The sequence below is a fragment of the Petromyzon marinus genome, chromosome 3, assembly GCF_048934315.1.
Source record: "Petromyzon marinus isolate PM22_M1 ecotype Great Lakes invasive population chromosome 3, UKy_Petmar_22M1.pri1.0, whole genome shotgun sequence".
Classification (NCBI taxonomy): domain Eukaryota; kingdom Metazoa; phylum Chordata; class Hyperoartia; order Petromyzontiformes; family Petromyzontidae; genus Petromyzon; species Petromyzon marinus.
Genome location: NC_133669.1, coordinates 18,874,112 through 18,893,291, shown reverse-complemented (window position 1 = coordinate 18,893,291; position 19,180 = coordinate 18,874,112). Strand labels below are relative to the sequence as shown.

At 51.2% G+C, this 19,180-nt stretch overlaps 1 protein-coding gene across 1 annotated transcript; it reads left to right on the top strand.

Moving 5' to 3' along the window:
- The first annotated feature begins 350 nt into the window (after positions 1 to 350).
- DAGLB (diacylglycerol lipase beta) lies at positions 351 to 18,891 on the top strand. The gene is made up of 15 exons (XM_032977633.2): positions 351 to 765; positions 2,843 to 2,994; positions 6,904 to 7,078; positions 8,631 to 8,877; positions 9,689 to 9,808; positions 10,576 to 10,721; positions 11,252 to 11,387; positions 13,425 to 13,508; positions 13,976 to 14,056; positions 14,487 to 14,567; positions 15,394 to 15,521; positions 15,723 to 15,791; positions 16,131 to 16,203; positions 16,471 to 16,784; positions 17,534 to 18,891. Exons 1-15 carry the CDS (start codon positions 671 to 673, stop codon positions 17,766 to 17,768), a joined length of 2,136 nt encoding a protein of 711 aa, XP_032833524.1. The 5' UTR covers positions 351 to 670; the 3' UTR covers positions 17,769 to 18,891.
- The last annotated feature ends 289 nt before the right edge of the window (positions 18,892 to 19,180 follow it).

Below are 19,180 nucleotides of genomic sequence, written 5' to 3'. Positions count from 1 at the left end.
GGGGAGTTGTTGTGGGGGGGAGGTAGTTTTGGGGTTGGAGTTGTTGTGTGGGGGGGGGGGGGGTAGTTGTATGGGGGGTTGTGGGGGTGGGTAGTGGGTGGGTAGCTGTGAGGGAGTTGTTGTGGGGGGGGGGTTGTGGGAGCGTAGTTGTAGGGGGGTTGTGGGGGGGTGGGTAGCTGTGGGAGGGGGGGTAGTTGTTGGGGGATTGTTGTGGGGGGTAGTTCTAGGAGGGGGGGGCGAGTCAAACAAACCACGCCTTCGCGGGGGGAGGGGGCGGCATCAACATCAGAGTAGCTCCTCCTCCCCCCCCCCTCACCGCACACCGGAAGTGACGCGCAGTCCGTCGATTCGCGAGTTGCCGGGTGCCCAGACGCCGCCTTGCGCGTCCGGGCAAAGGGGATCGGCGGCCGCCCGAGGAGGTTGCAGAGGAGGCGGAGAAAAAGGAGCGGGCGGGTGGGGGGGGGGAGAGGAGGCGGCGCAAGGGGCCGTGGAGCTGCCGCCGCGCGGTGTTGACGCCCCCACGGTGCCCCGTGCCGCGTTGAACCCAGCCCAGTTTGTGAAGGGTTTCGGGGCGGCGGGGGTCGAGGACCCGAGGCGCGATCCCTTTGGTGCCCCGCGTTTTTGGGTTAATTGCGTGGTTCTGCTCCGTGGTCTTCGCGCCCTTCGGAAGATGCCGGGCCTCGTGGTATTCGGGCGTCGCTGGGGGATTGCGAGCGATGATCTGGGACCGCCGACAGCTGTGGAGTTCGTGCTCCGCGCCGCCTGGTGAGCCGGGGTCACTCGGCGGGGGAGGGAGGTGGGAATGGTGGCGGTGGGGATGATGGGGGGATGTGTCGGGGTGGTCTGCAGCCGCGGGTTCTAGGGGGGTCCTTCTGTGTCCCCTCTCCCACCCTGGGCTCCTAAGGGATTTATGGGTTACTGCTCACGATCCAGAATCGGCCAGAATGCGCCCCGATCCCGTAAGTTAATCGGACCGAGCCTAGGACGGTGCTTTTGGATGGGTGACCGCGAAGCAGCATTAACAGGTGCTGTGGGCTTGTTGTTGCTACGCAGTATAACAGGTCCCTGCAGGGTGGGCTGGTAGGAACATTGGAATTTTGCGCAATTTTATGACATTGTTACTTCCAAATGTTGGGTGCAATAAGACATATCAAGTCTCTGCGCTGTCTATTGCTGATTTTACACCCAACAGCACGAGATTTCACTTCGTTAAAGTATTGAAAGGGGACGGACGGACACATTAATCTATTACAGGCTGGTACACTCAGTTTACAACTTCGTTCCTACCAGTATAATTGTTGTAATGTACTTGTAAGCACCCGCATATATGCTCCCCGCGCCGCCTTCAACAACCTGTCCTAGCTACTTACCAGCGTGGTTAAGTATTTTTAACACACTTAGGCTTTCGCGACCAATATCCATAAGAGATTGTTTTGGGTTACATCGCGTAAATATAAATGTGTCGTTAAACCCGCCGCGACCCGACACTAGTAAGGTTCGTCATGTAAACAGAACATGGACATGTGTTACTAGTTAAGTACACCGGTGTGTTGGGAGAGTAAACCCACAACATTTACAATTCGAGTAGTCTCGTGTTATGTCCCCTCCCGCTCGTTCCGCTGTCAATCTCTCCTCCGATCCGTTCCCCCCTCTGTGGCCAATCCCGTTTCCGCTCCTTTTCCCTACTTGCCCCCTTGCACTGGAACAAATTTCCCCTCCACATTAAGCAAACATTCTCCCCGTGTCGTTTCCGCTGCTCCCTCAAGACCCAACCTCTTCTCCCTGGCCCATCATTCCCTCCATCCATAGCTCGACCCCCGTAATTTCCGTTACCCACTAACCTCACTCTTCATGCCCCGTCGCTATTCACGGTGTCACTTTTAGCTGGCCCTCGTTGTACCCCTCATGACCCTTGTAAAGCGCCTTGGATAAAAGCGCTATATAAATACACGGCGTGGGGAGGACCCGCATTGAGCAGTGGATTGACAAAAAGCCAAAAGGCACTGTAGTCAGTTGCATAAACGAACTTAACTTCCTTAAAGTGATTGTACACAACTGGCCACAGTGGTCTAAATAGGTTTTACGGTCTGACGGTGGGGTCACGATGGGTTTCAGAATAAATCCATAAACATTGGTCCAACGGTCAATTCGATTGTCTGTTTGACAAAACTAATCATTAACCAAGCAGTAGAATGTGAAATCGTGTATTGATCGACTAAGTCGTGGCTGGCTGTCAATGTGATTTATTGACCGACGCAAGTCGGCATTGTCTCAAAAAACGAGTGACTGCAGCCATGATGACTGTTGTGGTTGTGATGGGAGTGATGACATTGTTGGTGATGGTGGTGATGATAGTGGCTGTGACGTTCACAGTGGTGATTGTGTGCGATGTGGTGATGCATCACCCTGCGCTGGCTTGGCAGTGAGTCACCCTTCTCCCTGATCGGCGTGATGACGGTAGTAATCACATTGCCAATGATCATGGTGGTAGCAATCGATGGCAGTGATGGTGATGTCTCCCAATATGAGTTGGCGGTGGTGGCTGCACTTGTATCTGGGTGATGGTACATGGTGGGTAGTGACAGTATCCATAATAATGATGGTCGCGATGGCGATGACGGTAGTGCAGTGTTCTTCATTGCAAGGCACCCTGGTGGCCTTTCGTGCGCCCCCCCCCGACAGTACACAAATGAGATAACAGCCCTTGCAGGGCAGTGTGGCGGCTCTTACACTGATAATGTCTTATTGGTGGAGGTGCCCCCCCCCCCGCCGCCCCCCTCTGAAAAATCGTGAAGAACAACTGCGTTAGTGACCGGTGGCGATGTTGATGTCGCCCGTGCAGGCTGTCGGTGGCGGCCGCCCTGCTGTCTGCGCACAGCGGGAATCTCGTGTGCCCCGGCGGGCCTCTGCTGCGCGTCTACCTCATAGGTGTACTGGCGCTGCTGTGCACCACCCTCGCCACCCTGGCCTCCGTCGTGGCACTAAGCATGCAGGGTGAGCGGCACGGCTCCACGGCTCGTGGAGATGCGTTGATTCGCAATGCACGCACGCGCATACGAAACGAGCTGCGTGCGAGAATGGTTGCGATTTGGGAAAATAATTTGCAAGAAGAAGTGGCAATATGATTTGCATGTGCTTTGTTACGTTGACGCATATGCTAATAGAGTGAGCATAACTGTAAAACATGAGAAACAATACAAATGAGATGGTAAAAATGTGATGAGTAAAAGTCATATATTCGAATAATTGACTTGATTTGTGTTTTCTTGTCAACCTCTACCGTCAGCAGTGTGGATGGGTGTAGCGAGGTGCAATGCCCCCCCCCCCCCCATCGAAACTCCCTCTCTCCCCCTATCTCTACCCCCCCTCTCTACCCCCTATCTCTAGCCTCTTCCTCCCCCCATTGTCTAACACACTTGGACTGCGCCCTCGCCCTCAGCTCCACTCCTCTCTCTCTCTCCCCCCCTGTCTCCCCCCGTCTCTGCCCCCTCCCTTCCCCCATTGTCTAACACACTTGGACTGCGCCCTCGCCCTCAGCTCCACTCCTCTCTCTCTCTCCCCCCATCTCTGCCCCCTCCCTTCCCCCATTGTCTAACACTCGGACTGCGCCTTCAGCTCCACCCCGATCTCTACCCCTCCCTCTCTCTCTCCCCCCCATTGTCTAACACACTTGGACTGCGCCCTCGCCCTCAGCCCCCCCCCCTCTCTCCCCCCTCTCTCTCCCCCTGTTTCTGCCCCCTCCCACCCCCCATTGTCTAACACACTTGGACTGCGCCCTCAGCTCCACTCCTATCTCTACTCCCCCTGTCTCTGCCCCCTCCCACCCCCCATTGTCTAACACACTTGGACTGCGCCCTCAGCTCCACTCCTATCTCTACTCCCCCTGTCTCTGCCCCCTCCCACCCCCCATTGTCTAACACACTTGGACTGCGCCCTCAACTCCACTCCTATCTCTACTCCCCCTGTCTCTGCCCCCTCCCTCCCCCCATTGTCTAACACACTTGGACTGCGCCTTCAGCTCCACCCCTATCTCTTCTCCCCCCTCTCTCTCCCTCCCCCCCATCGTCTAACGCACTCGCTTTACTCGTGCTACTTGGTACTTGTGGTGCTTTTCTCCTACATTGGCGCTGGCTGCCCCGCCCATGCTGTTTACGCTGCACAGCTTTGCTCACTGTGAAAGCGCCTTATAAACAGTTGCATTTGGAGGCTTGCGCCCCTCTTTTCTCTCCGCCTGATGAAGACCGCTTGTTTTGCGATCGAAACGTCGTGGTTTTTTTGCTTTGATTTAAATGTTTTATTAATTTTATTATTTTCTATCTATTTGACTTTACCGAAAGAACCAAGAATATTCGAATAATATTTTGGAATATTCCTTTTTTTGGAAATTTCCACAACCCAAATTCACGACTCAACTCGGAAATCAACTTGTTGTTTGCCATTATGGTGCATATACCACATGCAGTATATTATGACTCTAAATCATAGTGGTGTAAGCATATTAATTGTAAATAATCATTAGCAATTATTGTTGTGATTTGAGTCCTGTATTTTGAGTGGAGCAATTTGTCATCAAGTAAAAAAATGCATAAATTTTTTTGCCATATTAGTTTCCACGGCTAATATGCCATGACATTTAGATGTGCATCTTCCAAACGCTCCATTTAGTACAAACTCCACTCAGTCATCAAACCCAAACGACTGCTGAAAAAACTGGCCGTCTTCCAAGACTAACGTATGCGCAATCCGCGCCAACCACCTGGAGGGAGCTGCTTTCCCGTCTGTCGCAACGCGTCTCAGTCACTCGCATCCGCCAGCCGCACCTGAAGTGGTGGCTGGCAAGCGATGGGTGCACAATCCAGTCGGGGTTTGTGTCGTATCCAAATGCAAAGGTGGCTGACATCACAGGATGATGCAGTTTGTCATCTCTTAAAATCTGAATTAGTCCTTATTATCTTATAAAGATTTTTCTATCAGCGTCTTTATTCCGAGGCGCTTTACGACAATTATAAAATTGTCCGTAAGATGAGAGTTGTTGAGATAAATAGTGGGGTTATTATTAAAAGTGGTAGTGTAGTTGTGGTGACAGGAGGATAGGCAGGGGTGGTTAAGGAGGGATTGGGGTAGGCCTGGTCGCTGCTGGGGGTTGGGGCAGGGAGTAGTAGGAGTAAGATGGGCTAAGGAGAAGAGATGGGTTTTAAAGGAGGATTGGAAGCAGGTCAGTGAAGATGATTGACAATCCACTGTTGGACGAAGGCCTCCCAACTTGACAATCCACTCCTGGGTGCTGTTTGGTCATTGGGAGACCAGGGCCGGTTTACGTGAATCGCCACTGGTGCAGGCCCTGGCCAGCACTTAAACTCAGGCCGCCGTGTTCAAAGCGCCAATGCGCCAACTGCTGCGTCATGGCTGTATCCATTAATTGTAGAATTTTATGCGAATTATTTATGGCTGTAATTGTAACATGGGATTATACGAACTGTTTAAATAATTGTCATATCATCGGTCCTTGTAATTTCAATGAATATGGTAATTTTGATAGGATTATTAATGTTTTATATGCAGTTGCACAGGATTTTTATTTCATATTGTAGTTTACTTTATGTTCTTTATAACTCGCCTCCCCACAACCTACCATTGAAGCTTCCCATTGCTGTATCACACGTGCGTTGCAAAATCAATGTCGAAATAATCTATGATTCTTAACTCATCCAGATTTCAAGTGAAGCAACCTACTCGCTCTACTGTCATTTCTGGGCAAGGGTGTAGCCCAGAAATTTGGGAAAGCCTCACACACAGGATGATGATAATCTGAGTGGTCTACCAACCACCACCTCTCAAGCGACGGATCACAGGGGTGTGTGTTGCCACTACGCTCGGCATTGCATGAATTTAGCATGGGCCGGTGGAGTTTGTCGTAAGCAACGGTAAAGCCCTGGGTTTCGCAAGTGAGCGTCAGGAACGGGGGGGAGGAGCGGAGTGGGGGTCGTGGTTATTGCCCACTTGCTATTTTAGCTCAGTGACAGGCGGCACGTGGACCCGCCCGCACCGACGCCGGAGAGACGGCACGACCACCGCCCTTGGATGTCGTATTCGACGAGTCAGGGCAGGGCCGATCGTCGAGCGGGACGGATGGGGGCCGTGGCCCCCCCTGGGAGGGTTGGCATGTGCGAAAAAAAGCCAAATTCGTCCGCTGTTGGCCCTGGACGACCGAATATTGCCAACACGATATAAAAGCCCACGTGATGAGAACTATTAACAGCCGGAAGGAATGGGTGGCGGGGAGAGTACTCGGTGGTCTGGGACCTGGTTAAGTAAAGGATATTAAATTAAAGAGTTCAAATCGGTGGAGTACATTTCAATGGGCTTTCATGTCGTTAAAAGATTGAAAGTTAATCATGAACCATATGGTTGGTTAATCTTGAGGCATACATCGATAATGCATTTCTGTGGGATTCATTGGTTGAATAAAGGACAAATACTATTTAAAAGGTTTCTCACATGCTTAAAGAACATCGGTATGATTTAAATGGGCCCTCACCTCAACAAATTAATGGCCAATGACTGAGCCACAGACGCACCATCTCCTGATGATGCTTCAACAGAAATTGAACCCAATTTGTCTTTCACCTGGCTAAAGTGGATCCGTCAACAGATAATAAACATAAATGGACCCTCACCCTGGTTAAATAAAGTAACACAAATACACACATCGAATCTAAATGCTAAATAGCCTGGTCATTGTAATTCAATCAATAGTTCATGAATCTCAATGGGCTTCGACTGCTTGAGACAGATCGGTCAATGTAACGAGCGTCCCGGTTAAACGGTGTCGCGACACGCCGAGCGAATACACGAGTAAAGATCAACCGATGAATGCATGTGGTGGTGTCACCCGCGGCACAGGCACCATCAGCCGGCCCGGGCCGCGGCGCCACATGCCGGCGCTGGTGTACGTGCGCGCGTTCTTGTACGTGCCCGAGCTGGTGTGGGTGGCGCTGGGAACGTACTGGGTGTGGGACGGCAGCCCGGGCTGCGAACGCCCCGTCGTGCACGCTGTGCTGGGCACCGTCGTCACCAAGTATGGCACACACACACACGACAAAGATCCCCCGTATAGCCTTTAACCGACTGTTGGGGCAAGTGCTCTGAGCGAGTAGCTGGAACGGCACACGAGAGTGTGGTTGGTCAGCACCACACCCAGCCGCCATTGTCTCCCCAGTGGTGATGTTTATACATTGCACTAGATACTAATTTGAGGCTGAGTCGAGCTAGGGGAGGCCCAGGAACGGTTTAGATAATCTTCACTGTTGTCGGCCGTGAGCGGGAATCGTGACTCAGGTTACCAAGTTCGTAGTGAAGAGCACTCACCACTACGCCAGCGATCCCCACACGTGCACACACATGGCACACGTGAGCATTAGTACACCACACGAACATGAGCATCTCAGAGAACATGACATGGACATGAGCACACTTGGGGATTTAATTAATTATCACGATTAGGGATCGCAATTTTACACACAATCATTGGTGCACAAACATGAATTTGCACGACTAAGCGTGCACACACACACACAATGTCGTGGATTAAAAAATGTAGTGTTAAGGATTAAATACGAATTCTTGCAATAATATTGTCTTTTCATACTAATCACAACAATACTAATTAGGAAAATCATAAGTGAATAAGTTAATGGTTGTTTGAGTATATATGTTCTCTTAAAGAACTTGGCACCACAGACAGGAGTCTAACTTGACATGAGTCTAACGGCTGAAATTCCGAGTAACCACTCGGAGGTATAGTGATAAAGCAGTGCAGAGAGCTCACAACAAATTTAAAGTTTCGCAGTTGTTGAATAATATAGAGATTATGTCGTTGTGTACAACAAATCAATCATACCCGAGACCAGGGGTCTGCAACTCAAATAACAAGAGCCATTTTTTTCTAATTCAGTAAGAAACCCTCAATATTTCAAGAGCCACAATGCACTGTGTGGTGAATACGAGACGGTGGGTCCTTAATAGATAACGTCACGGAGCAGTCCTTAAAGAGCCACATGCGGCTCCGGAACCGTGGGTTGCCAACCCCTGCTCTAGACAAATAAAATATTAATATAAATGACATACCTTCCAGAACGACAACATAAATAACGAGAGAATACAATTAACCCTTGCAAAACAGTCACAATTACATTTAACGATCAATAAGTTTGTTAACGCTGTGGTGAATGTCGCACCTTATTGTGGTTGCAGGGTTCACACACAACACATACTAAATCGAAAACATTGATTCGCATCCACACGATTCTAAGTGAGCTTTAATAATTCCTCCTGCATCATGATGTAGTGAAACAGTACATCAACCGTATGCGAGATATCCACGGATGAGCTCCCAAGATGTGGTTCTGTCAGGTATCCGTCATTGTAACATTTTGTTTTGGCTAGGTTATGATTGATCCGTTATACATAATGCCATGCTAAGCTTGTTCAGATTCTTAAGTATCTCGCATGTAACCAATGGATTTGACACACCGTTCAACCATACACAGAGACAGATCTTAATACAAACAAGTCTCTTATTTCTTAAAGATCAAGATTGAACACTCGTTGACGCTCCTCTGCCAACCCAGCTGGGTGATCCTGCTGGGGACCGTGGTGGCCGTCCTCATCACGTTCGACCCCCTGGGATCTCGGCGCTCGGTGGCTCCTGTGGAGGGTGCGGACGGAGTTGATGGAGCAGGCACGGCGGGCCCCAGCGGGAGGGCGACCGGGGTGTGGGAGCGCCGCATGCGTCTCATCTGCTGCTGCGTGCGCCGCGATGAATCGAGCCACGTTGCCTTCACCGACGTCGCCCGCATCTTAAGTGAATTCTTTGCCGTACGTGTGCGCGTTACTTAACATCTCGCCACGGTAGCAAGATGTTAACTCCCTCGCCTGGTATACATGTGGTTGTGGGTTCGATCCTGTATATTTGAAGTTTGCATGGATTTTGCTCTGGGTCCTCTGATTTTTCTCTGCTACACATTTCCATGTGATAAGCCACAGAAGCGACCTGCCATCAGGTCGCTTCTGAAAAAATAGCTATACAGCTCTCAGTGGGCCTTACCTGGTAAAATAAAACAAAAGTTTATTTAAAATTGTTTATTTTTTTATTAAAAGCAATTGTCACTCTCACAATGTTATCCCGATCTCGCTATCAGCATCGTTGAGCAGTGCGACCCTTTGTGTTCGAGGAGCGTGAATGGAAGCAGATATCACAGAGCGACCTTTGAAATTCCGTTGGGGGCAGCACTATTCCACCCACCCTGTCACAGAGAATGATGTTTGTCGTACGGGTCTGCGTGTATCCACAAATGTGTATACACCTGTATCTGGAAAGTGGTAGTGTAGTGGTTGGTGCACTGCGCTACGAACTTGGGAACACCAGTTCGTTTCCTGCTCATGGCCAATATCAACGGCGAATATCTGAACTGGCCTCGGGCCTCCTCTAGGTCGCCTCAGCCTTAAACGAGTAATTGGTGCGGTGTGTGTAAACATCAGCGCTGGGGAGACAAATGCAGCCCGGTGTGGCGCTGGCCACAATATCCCCTCACGTGCCGTGCTCGCCTTAATAGGGGCTCGCTAACAGCACTTGCCTCCAAGTCTGTCAAGGCTACATGGGAGATCTTTGCCTGGTGTGCGTGTGCAGGACACGGATCTTGTTGGGAGTGACGTGGCGGCGGGGCTCACGCTGCTGCACAGGAAACAGAAGCGCGACGACCATGAGCGGCAGCACAACGTCCAGACTCGGACGCCCTCCCCCAGCACGGTCTGCGCCCCCCCCTCTCCCATCGTCCTACCGCTCGCTGTTACCCCTGTGCCACCGGCACCATTCCCCATGTACAGGAATCAAATTATGAACAACATCATCATCACTAAAAACACACCATGGTAATCGGTGTTGGCCAAATGTAGCAGGTCCCTCCCGAAAAATATTATTCTGACTCTGGTGTGGCTTTCCTGGGCAAGTAACGTATAATTGCGTCCGTATCTTAATACGCTGGCACAGAACCAGCAGGCATGGTTATTTATAGATGAGAGGATGCGGTCGGTGAAAGCAAGAATAGGTGTAGGGGAGTTGACAGCACTGATGGCCGGGAGAAAGGAATTGCAGAATATGAGAATTGGAAGAACTCTGAAAGCTGGTGTGTGGTGGTGGTGGGGCTGTGCTGACTGCCCTCAGTGTGCTGTATGCGAGTGTGTGCTGTGTGGAGTGCGGTCGTGCAGTGGTAAGCGCGCTGCGCTACTAACCCGGCGGCCCGAGTTCGACTCCTGCTCATGCCCAACACCAGTAATGATTATCTGGGCCTCCCCTAGTTTGACTCGGCATGGAATGAGTATATGGTGCGGAATGTAAACGTTGCCACATGGGAGACATAGAAGTCGGGCGTGGTGCTGGCCACCCCACCCCCTCATGTGCCGTGCCGGACCTTCACAGGTGTTCGCTCACAGCACTTGCCCCAACAGTGTGTTCAGGCTATACGGGGGGGATCTTTGTCTTTTGTCTTTGCCGTGTGGGTACTGATGGCCGAGCAGGAGACGGCGGCGCCAGTGGCTGAGCTGGCGGAGGAGCTGTCCCTCGCTGCCCACTACATGCGCTTCGCTGCTGCCTCGTACGGGTGGCCACTGTTCGTGTACAGCCACCCCTTCTCCGGGCTTTGCCACCTCTGCCCAGCCTGCAGGTACACCCGTGTGTGTGTAGTGGCAGGGAGAGCGGTGATGCAGAAATTAGCGCGCTGTGCTAAGAACCCAGCGAACCGGGTTCGATTCCTGCTCACAACCAACACCAGTGACGATTATTTGAACCAGTCCTGGGGCCTCCCCGAGGTCGACTCAGCTTCAAATGAGTACCTGGTGTTGTGTGTAAACATCGCCACTGGGGAGACAAAGGCGGCCGGGCGTGGTGCTGGCAAATCACCCCCTCGGGTGCCGTGCCAGCCTTCCTAGGTGATTTCCCCAACCGTCTATATCTTTGTCTGTACCCAGGTGTATGTATTGGTTTGTGCATGCAGGCGTGTGTGAGTGTGTGTGTGTGTGTCCCAGCACCTCCACTGCTGCCAACCGGAACGACATTCTTTGATCATTGATGCCATTTCAGCGACTCTGATTTGCAGACACCAAGTCGGCAATGCTGAATTGGTGTTTCAGCATCAATCTAGATTTGTTTCAGAATCGGTTACGCCGAATTGGCCGTTGTTGACTTTCCCTGCAGCTGCTGCTGCTGCCGCCGCCAGGGTTCGGGCTTCGCGCTCATCGGCGGGGAGCCCCCGCCGTGCCACGTGCGCGCCATGCGGCGAACCACCGACCTGCAGGACCGCGACTTCATTTTCGTGTCCTACCACAACAGGGTGTGGCCCGCACTCAAGACTGCTTTTTGTGTTTAGCTTGCTGTCCTTTCCCCGCACACTCAGATCTATGCGGCTGGCTACGTACAGTGCGAAAGAAGTTCAACGTTGGCACGTACGTACATACATATCACAACAATCACAGTGGACCAAGGTCACTCTTGCACGAGACTGTCTCGGTCACTTGAGTTCTCACCTTGGTTATACGCGAAGTTTTACTCCATGTACGTACCTTGGAAAGCCTCGCCGAGTCTAAACGCATGTTTTCAGGAGGGTCCTGGATTTGTATGTTTCCTTATTTCAAGGAGTTGTTTTGCACGTCACATGGGAGGGACACTACAGTATCCGAACAAAACACATCGCGCGTGTGAAAGAGATATACTCAAAATATGCACAGAGGAGGCAGAAACCCACTTGCTGTACTACCATTTATTTGACCGCCTCGCAGGTGGATCCGTGAAGTCTCCTGGTGACTAAAATTATATTTTTTTAGTCACCAGTATTGTTGGATCAAGTTTCAGGCCTCAATGAGTGGCTTGTTGTGTCCCCAGATAAGAAGCGTCTGCTCATTGAATACAGGGGCATAGGAAATATGTTACAATTCCAATGTTTCAGGGTGCCACAGCGAGATGTTAACTACCTTGCCTGGTACGCAGGAGGTGGTGGTTTCGATCCCGACCCTGACGCCTGTATATTTGGAGTTTGCATGTTCTCCCCGTAGGTCATGTGTATTTTTCTCCAGGTCCTCCGGTTTTTTTCCCTCCACATTTAGAAACATGCGTTTCGAGTATTTGGTTATTATAAATATGCACGTGATAAGCCACTTCGTTGAGCCATCATTTGTGATATCCAGGTTGCTTCTGAAAAAGAGCTATGTCGCTCAGTGGGCCTTGCCTGGTAAAATTAAAATCGTTATTAGTTCAGTTTTAATATAGTATAGATTAAGCAATTTAGTAGTCTATGAAGGAAATTTCAAGAATTTGTCACAGATATAATCAATCGGAGGATTAATTGGGAGGCGTGAAGAGGATGGAGGAGAGAAGGATAGTAATGATGCAATTTGTAATTCGTATTTCATGGACATGAATGACCGTGATTCTTGAGGTACGGAGCCAAGCTAAGTGTCTCTTAATCTGAGGTGTCTTTTAATCAGAATCAGAATCTTTATTTCGACTGGAGGAGGAATCTGATGAGCTATGAAGCTCTTTTTCACGGATGTCCAGTAGGGGCAATTGGTCAGAAAGTTACAACAACAAACAATACCAAAAATAACGATAGGAATGCAAAGTATAGGAAAGGTAAAAGCACATCACAAATATAAGTGGGATTTCCGGTCTATGCATTGGCGTGGTAGCCAAGATGTCAGTGACCAAGGGGAGACCTAAAAGCCAGGTGGCGGTGGTGATGGGACTGGTAGAGCAACAACTGCTGGCACTCGGAGAAGAAAGCGAAAGTGACACTAGCACCATTAACTTGGTTGTAATGACCTCTTGACCTCGACTTTTGGCATTCCCACGGTTACAGATGTCTCCAAAGTGTGCTGCTACGAATCAACGTTCGGCTTCTTTTGTTTATTCTAAATTTGAAGCTTTCGTGACTGCAAGGATTCATACTCTTTGTTTTTTTTCGGTAAAGTCACGTAGGTAAAACAAAATTAAAATAAAAGAAAACAACTAAATCAAATCACGACGTTTCGGAGGCAACGCAAGCTTCCGTCTTCAGGTGGAACAGTCACAGCAAGATAGCTGAAGACGGAAGCTTGTGTTGCCTCCGAAACGTCGTGATTTGATTTAGTTGTTTTCTTTTATTTAAATTTTCTTTTGTTTAGTTATTTTCCATCAATGAATGTTTTAGGTAACAAAAACAAATACGCCGTATGCTTCTCATTAACAGAATTGAATGTGCCCGCGTGTATGTTGATAACGTACCGGTTTAGTGACGGCCGCACGCGGGAGTGTTGAGGATCGGCTGTGGTTGGAAGGAAGGGATCTTGTGTCTGAGTGGGGGTCTCCGTGCGCTCCTGGACCCGTCCCCATGCAGGTGTACGAGGTCCCGTTCTACGTGGCCCTGGACCATGCCACCGGCTCCATCGTCGTGAGCGTCCGTGGCACCATGTCACTCCGGGTATGTGTGTGCTTTAGCGATGCGCGCCCGTCTCTCTTACTCGCTCGCTCATGCACACACTCACTCATGCTTTTGCGGCGCGCGCACACACATATGTCCCCTTGTGGAATGTGCATAAAACGCAAACCTAAACACCCACGCAAACATAAACACTCCCAACTGCAACCGCCCCTCCAACATAAGCAATCATTATGATAAACACTTGTTGAACATAAACACTTGTATAACATAAACCTTATGATGAGTTAAGGTTCCTAAACATTGCCAGACTCCTCTTCTTCTACAACTGTAAACGTAAGCACGTCGCACCAATGCTCCGATCCCTCTGCCGACTCCCAATTCAGTCCTGGTGCAGCGTCTTCAAGATCCTCCATGGACTCGCCCATGCCTACCTCTCCCCTCCCCACCTCTCGTCATCTATCCCCACTTCACCCTCCCCACCCCTCACCTGACCTCTGACCCTACAGGACGTGCTCACAGACCTCACCGCCGACTGTGAGAACCTCGAGGTGGAAGGCGTTAGTCCACACGACTGCTTCGCGCACAAGGTGCATCGAGTCTCCCTGCTGCTCAGCCTGTAACGAAGATTCAGATAAATGTAGATCGTGGTGGTGAGATGTTAAACACCTCATCTGGTATGCAGGAGGTCACGTGTTCGATCCCGACCCTGACACCTGATTATTTGGAGTTTGCGTGTTCTCCCCCGGGGCCCTCCGGTTTTTCCCTCCACATTTAGAATCAACGTTTGTTCAGAGTATTTGGCCGCTATAAATTCCCACACAGGAAGCCACTTTGTTGAACTGTCATTTATGATAACCAGGTCGCTTCTGACAAAGAGCTATACAGCTCAGTGGGCCTTACCTGGTAAAATAAAAACTGTTTAGTTTTGTTCATTCGGTGCCATCGAGCTGACGGGAGAGAAAAGAAGAAGACGACACGTTGACCACAATTAGCCCGTCTCTGATTCTCTGCGTGCAGGGCATGGTTCAGGCTGCACGCTACGTCTACGGCCGACTCGTGAACGACGGGATCCTGGTGGGGGCGTTGGCCATCGTGCCGGTAATGCTGGCCACTTGCCTCATCTTGTGTCCCCGTAGTTGTTTCAGGCACAGCCAACGTTTGCCGGGATGGGATTTGCATTGAGAACCTGCCCGTAGAGGTGGCCCGGTGGCACGGGGCCGGCGGGGGGTTGGGGGGGAAAGGGAGTGGGGGGGGGTAATATTGTGTCGGAGCAGCATCAAAGTTGGCACCACTGTAGATGTGGGGTTTAAATTTTAAATTCACCCAAGGACAAAACCATGATCTTGAGCATATGGAGTTTGTGGCCTCCACGTGGTTATCCATAACGACATTAACAAAATCCATTTGTCGAATTTGGGTTTTCCTTTTAGATTTCTATGCAATAAACACACTTTCTGCAGGGTGTATATATGGCATGCGTCGCTGGTGCGATTAAAGGGGCCCAATGAAGTGACTTGGGAAAGCTTCACGCGCCAGTTTATTGTGCTATTCTCCGACACAGGGCGGTACACCACTAAGCTGTATGAGCTCTCAACGAAAAGGTCGTCACTTCACGACGTGACGCTGACAGCACAATCAGAATACAATTGGGTCAGGTGGTGGGGGGGGGAAGAGAATCGATTTAAAAATCATGAAAACACAATGGAGACCACCCGCACAGCGACCGGTGAAAAAATCTCATCATCGGCCGGGCGTGGTGCTGGCCCCCCACCCATTCGTGCGTCCTTGCGGCCTTCATAGGTGCTCGCTAATGGCACTTGCCCCAACAGCCTGTGTAGGCTTTACAGGGCATCTTTGTCTTTATACGTTGTGCGCGACTGTATATGCCAGCATGCATGAACACCTGCGTGTGTGCGTGGGTCAGGAGTACCGTGTGGTGGTGACGGGCCACAGCCTGGGCGCTGGCACGGCCGCCATCCTTGCGCTGCTGCTGAAGCCATCGTACCCCTCACTGCGCTGCTACGCGTTCTCCCCTCCTGGTGGCCTGCTCAGGTAGGGACGTCTTAATTGCAGAGGTCAGCTCAGCTAGGGGTGTCTCACTGGCAAAGGTCAGCTCAGGTAGATGCGTCTCACTCGCAGGGGTCAGCTCAGACAGCTTCAATTCGTGTGTCTATGTGTGCGCTTCAGTGACTGTATTACTCTGTTTGAGCAAGACTGTGCCTATACATATTACTTTTGTGTTTGTGTGCACAGCGAGGCTCTGTCCAAGCACGCTCAGCAGTTCATCATTTCAGTGGTGCTTGGTTTGGACCTGGTGCCAAGGTGAGGCTGGCAATTTCCCACACAGACAAGACTGCGCATTAATCTGACACAGCTCTCCATGTTACAAGACCCATAGGCAACGATACAGCACTATGCAGCAATACAACGCTTTGTTACGGGTCAACATACATCAACACAACCCTGTGTTAGCAGTAACCCAATCTGTATTTAAGACTACTCCACAGCCACACAACATCATGCTAATGCAGCCACAGAGTGGAGTGCAGTTTGTGCCAAAATCCAAATGCTAAGTTTGATTCATTACAAAGAGTCTTGTGCTTCCCACCCTCACCCACTCGAACCCCCACCCCTCCCATCCCTCCACTCTACCTACCCAAGGCTGAGCCTGGCCAACATGGACGACCTAAAGGAGAACATCCTCACCATGATCCTGACCAGCGACCAGCCCAAGGTGGAATTTTGCTACCACTGCAGTGATGGCGTTTAGTCTGAGCTTGCAGCAACTGTGCGCGTCTATACCTCTCCGATTTGAATTTCATCTGTGTCCGCCCTTGTTTCTCCACTGTCTTGTCCCATGTCTCCTTGGATCCCCATCACTTTTGTGTCCCCCCCCACCCCACCGTGTGTCCCTTTGCGTCGCCACCGTTTCACCTGTCTGCGCGTCTGGCTTACCTGTCCATGCATCTCACGGTGCCGCGTCGTATTTAACCCCCCGCAGTACAAGATCCTGCTGTGCGCCTGTTGCCGTGGGGGCAGCGTGGGGTGCGCAGGGGACGATGACGATATGCCTGCGTCCCCAACGTCCCCGCCGCACGGCGAGGCCACTGCTCATGATAGCCACTCTCCACCTGAGCCCTCCCAGCCACTGCTGTCCGGAGGGAGTGAGCGCCGGGCGTCTTACCGCTCGCTCGACTCAACGCCGACCAACAACGTCGCCCCGGAACAGATCCCAACGGCCGCGGCCGCCGCCACCCAGCGACCCCTGCTCTTCCTGCCGGGGAGGGTGGTGCACATCACCAAGACACCGGCCAGGTATCGCTCACAACGCGGCAGGCGCCGTGCCGTCATGCACAGCCGTCGACAAGAAGTTAAAAGGCCGTACTTGGCAACAGCCGTGGAGGCAGATTGTTATTGGTGGATCAGACATTAGCTCTCCCCTAATCCTCACAAACTAGCCAGCCAGCCATGTGCTTACCCTAGCCCTAATCACACAAGACGCCCCTACCTATAACCCTAACCACTTTATCCAGCCAAAGGCTAGCTCTACCTCGAACCATAACAAATAAGCCAACAAACTGCTCATATCAACCCTTCCTGTGATGCATTCATTTCCTTAACTCAACCTCATCTTTGGCACATCAGCCTTTATTTTGTTGTTGTGTTTGCTCGCACACAAATCAATGCCTCAGTAATAATGTCATTCATTTACCCAGTTTCAAAACTTTTAGAAGTGGTGTTTGGCCAGTACATTATCTTGAAACGTGGTTTTGTTTAGGTGATTAATGCATCTAAAATATAATAAAGAGAGGTAGCCGGAGCACGTGGGGAAAACTCATGAGTGTCGCGGGGAGTAACACCACAGCACAGGTTGGATAACTCGCAGTACATGGCGACATCTGCCTGATGCACCAACATCACATGCTTGCAACTTGAAACGATGCAGGAGTCCATGTAATGAAATAAAGAAGCCTGTTTTCACTGCAAGGACACGACGAGCGTTGAGTTCACGACGAGCGTTGAGTTCACGGCGACCATGTGCTTTCCCCTCCCGGCTCCACCAGGGACAAAACGTGGGACGGACCCCGGTTCCAGGTGAACTGGTCCCACGCCTCGACCTTCACGACAATCCGGATCAGCCCTCGAATGCTTCCGGACCACATGCCGGGGGCCTTGTTGAACGTCCTTGCCGAGCTCGCCCCTCCTCCAGAGCGGCACGACGGCGTCCACCCTGGCACCACCCCCGGGCCTACCCCGGGGGTGCCCGGCAGGGAGCAGGTGGAGCCAGTGCTTGCTTGAAGCGGTGCTCTGATTACTTCCACGCCCGCCAAGGGCAGAAATCAGAAACCAACGCTCGTGAATTTGTGTGCTCCACGTTGGAAACTCAGGTCAGTAGTTGCCTGGGAGGCTTGCCGTCGCTGAGCCTTGCCCAGCAGCTCCAACGGAATCCTCAGCACCACCCAACCAGGGGTGTGGGGGGGGGGCATCTGGTACCATCCTGGGTGCTGCCACCCTGGGTGCTGCCACCCCGGCTCTCACAATTCTCGGCGGGTGTGAATGTGTGGTTACAGCGGATGGTGACCCGTGCCCAAGGATGAACTGGTTGTCCTGTCGAACCAAGCTGCTACCCCAATTGTGCCATGAGAGATGGGTATTTTAGTGAGGCCAGAGGCTCACACCGTCAGCGGCAACTTGAACAACCGCTAATTGCACTTTAAACTAATGGGAGACAAAAACGCGGGAAAGCAGCTACAGAAGGCTGCTGGCCAGGCCCATTAGCCAAGTATTGGTGATGGAGGCTTCTTTATTCACTCACTGACAGCAGCTGTTCCTGCCTAAAAGAGCAGTCTTTGCGGCAGTCCCGAGCGCACACTAATCAAAGCGAATCTCCCTGCCAAGCGTGCTTCTCCGCAACCTGGAACATAACCCACTGAGGGGAGGAGGAGACGGTCCGTTACCCCACACACGCGAAGAGCCCGAGGCGTGCAGCGCCATGACCGTCGAAACCGGTGACACGCACGAACGCCTGCTCCGTCACGCCTGCACTTTTTCATCGTTTTTAATGATCAGATTGCAGCAAGGCTGCAAGCGTGCGGTGACGCCGCCAAGATCAATCCCCATCCTGCCAAACGAGCTTTTTATTTTTTGCGTTATTTGAACGCAGCCTGGTGGTCACTACCATTTGTCCGTATGAGCTCCCATGTTGGATCGGGAGCCACGGCTCACTCAACCGTGTGCTGTGCGGTTGCGTGGTAATTTGTGCTGTGCCTCGTTTTGTTGACAGTTTCTTTCCTGCAAGTGTGCAGTTACTTTCTATTGCGCAGAGATTTACTTTTGTAATCTAAAGTAAGTTATGAAACAAAAACAAATATGCTAACAGCATTTCTTGTAACAATAAAATGCATTTTCAGGTCTCGTTTAAGTGGTTGAACCCAAAGGTGTTTATTATTGAGTTTGTCCGGTCAAGTGTTCCACACTGCAAGGGCCGTCAATCTGGTTTGGCGCGCTCAGCAACAAGGTCACCACGGCGAGCAGCAGATCTCTGGTGCTGTCAATTTCGGCTCCTTTGTCAAAGCTGTAGAACCTCGCCTTGCCCCGCAGTTTTCTTTCGGTCGTGTGGGTTACTCGGCATCAGAGTGGACGGCAGCAGGTGAATGTGTGGGCTGCTGGAGGAGTTATAGGTCATCGCCCGAGATCACTGAGGTCACCTG

Excerpts from the sequence above, each read along its gene's own strand:
- DAGLB (XM_032977633.2), top strand. The coding sequence starts at position 671 with ATGCCGGGCCTCGTGGTATTCGGGCGTCGCTGGGGGATTGCGAGCGAT. Across the intron at positions 2,995-6,903 it reads CGTGGCACTAAGCATGCAGG|GCACCATCAGCCGGCCCGGG; the intron begins GTGAGCGGCACG and ends CCCGCGGCACAG. Across the intron at positions 15,522-15,722 it reads CCTCCTGGTGGCCTGCTCAG|CGAGGCTCTGTCCAAGCACG; the intron begins GTAGGGACGTCT and ends TTGTGTGCACAG.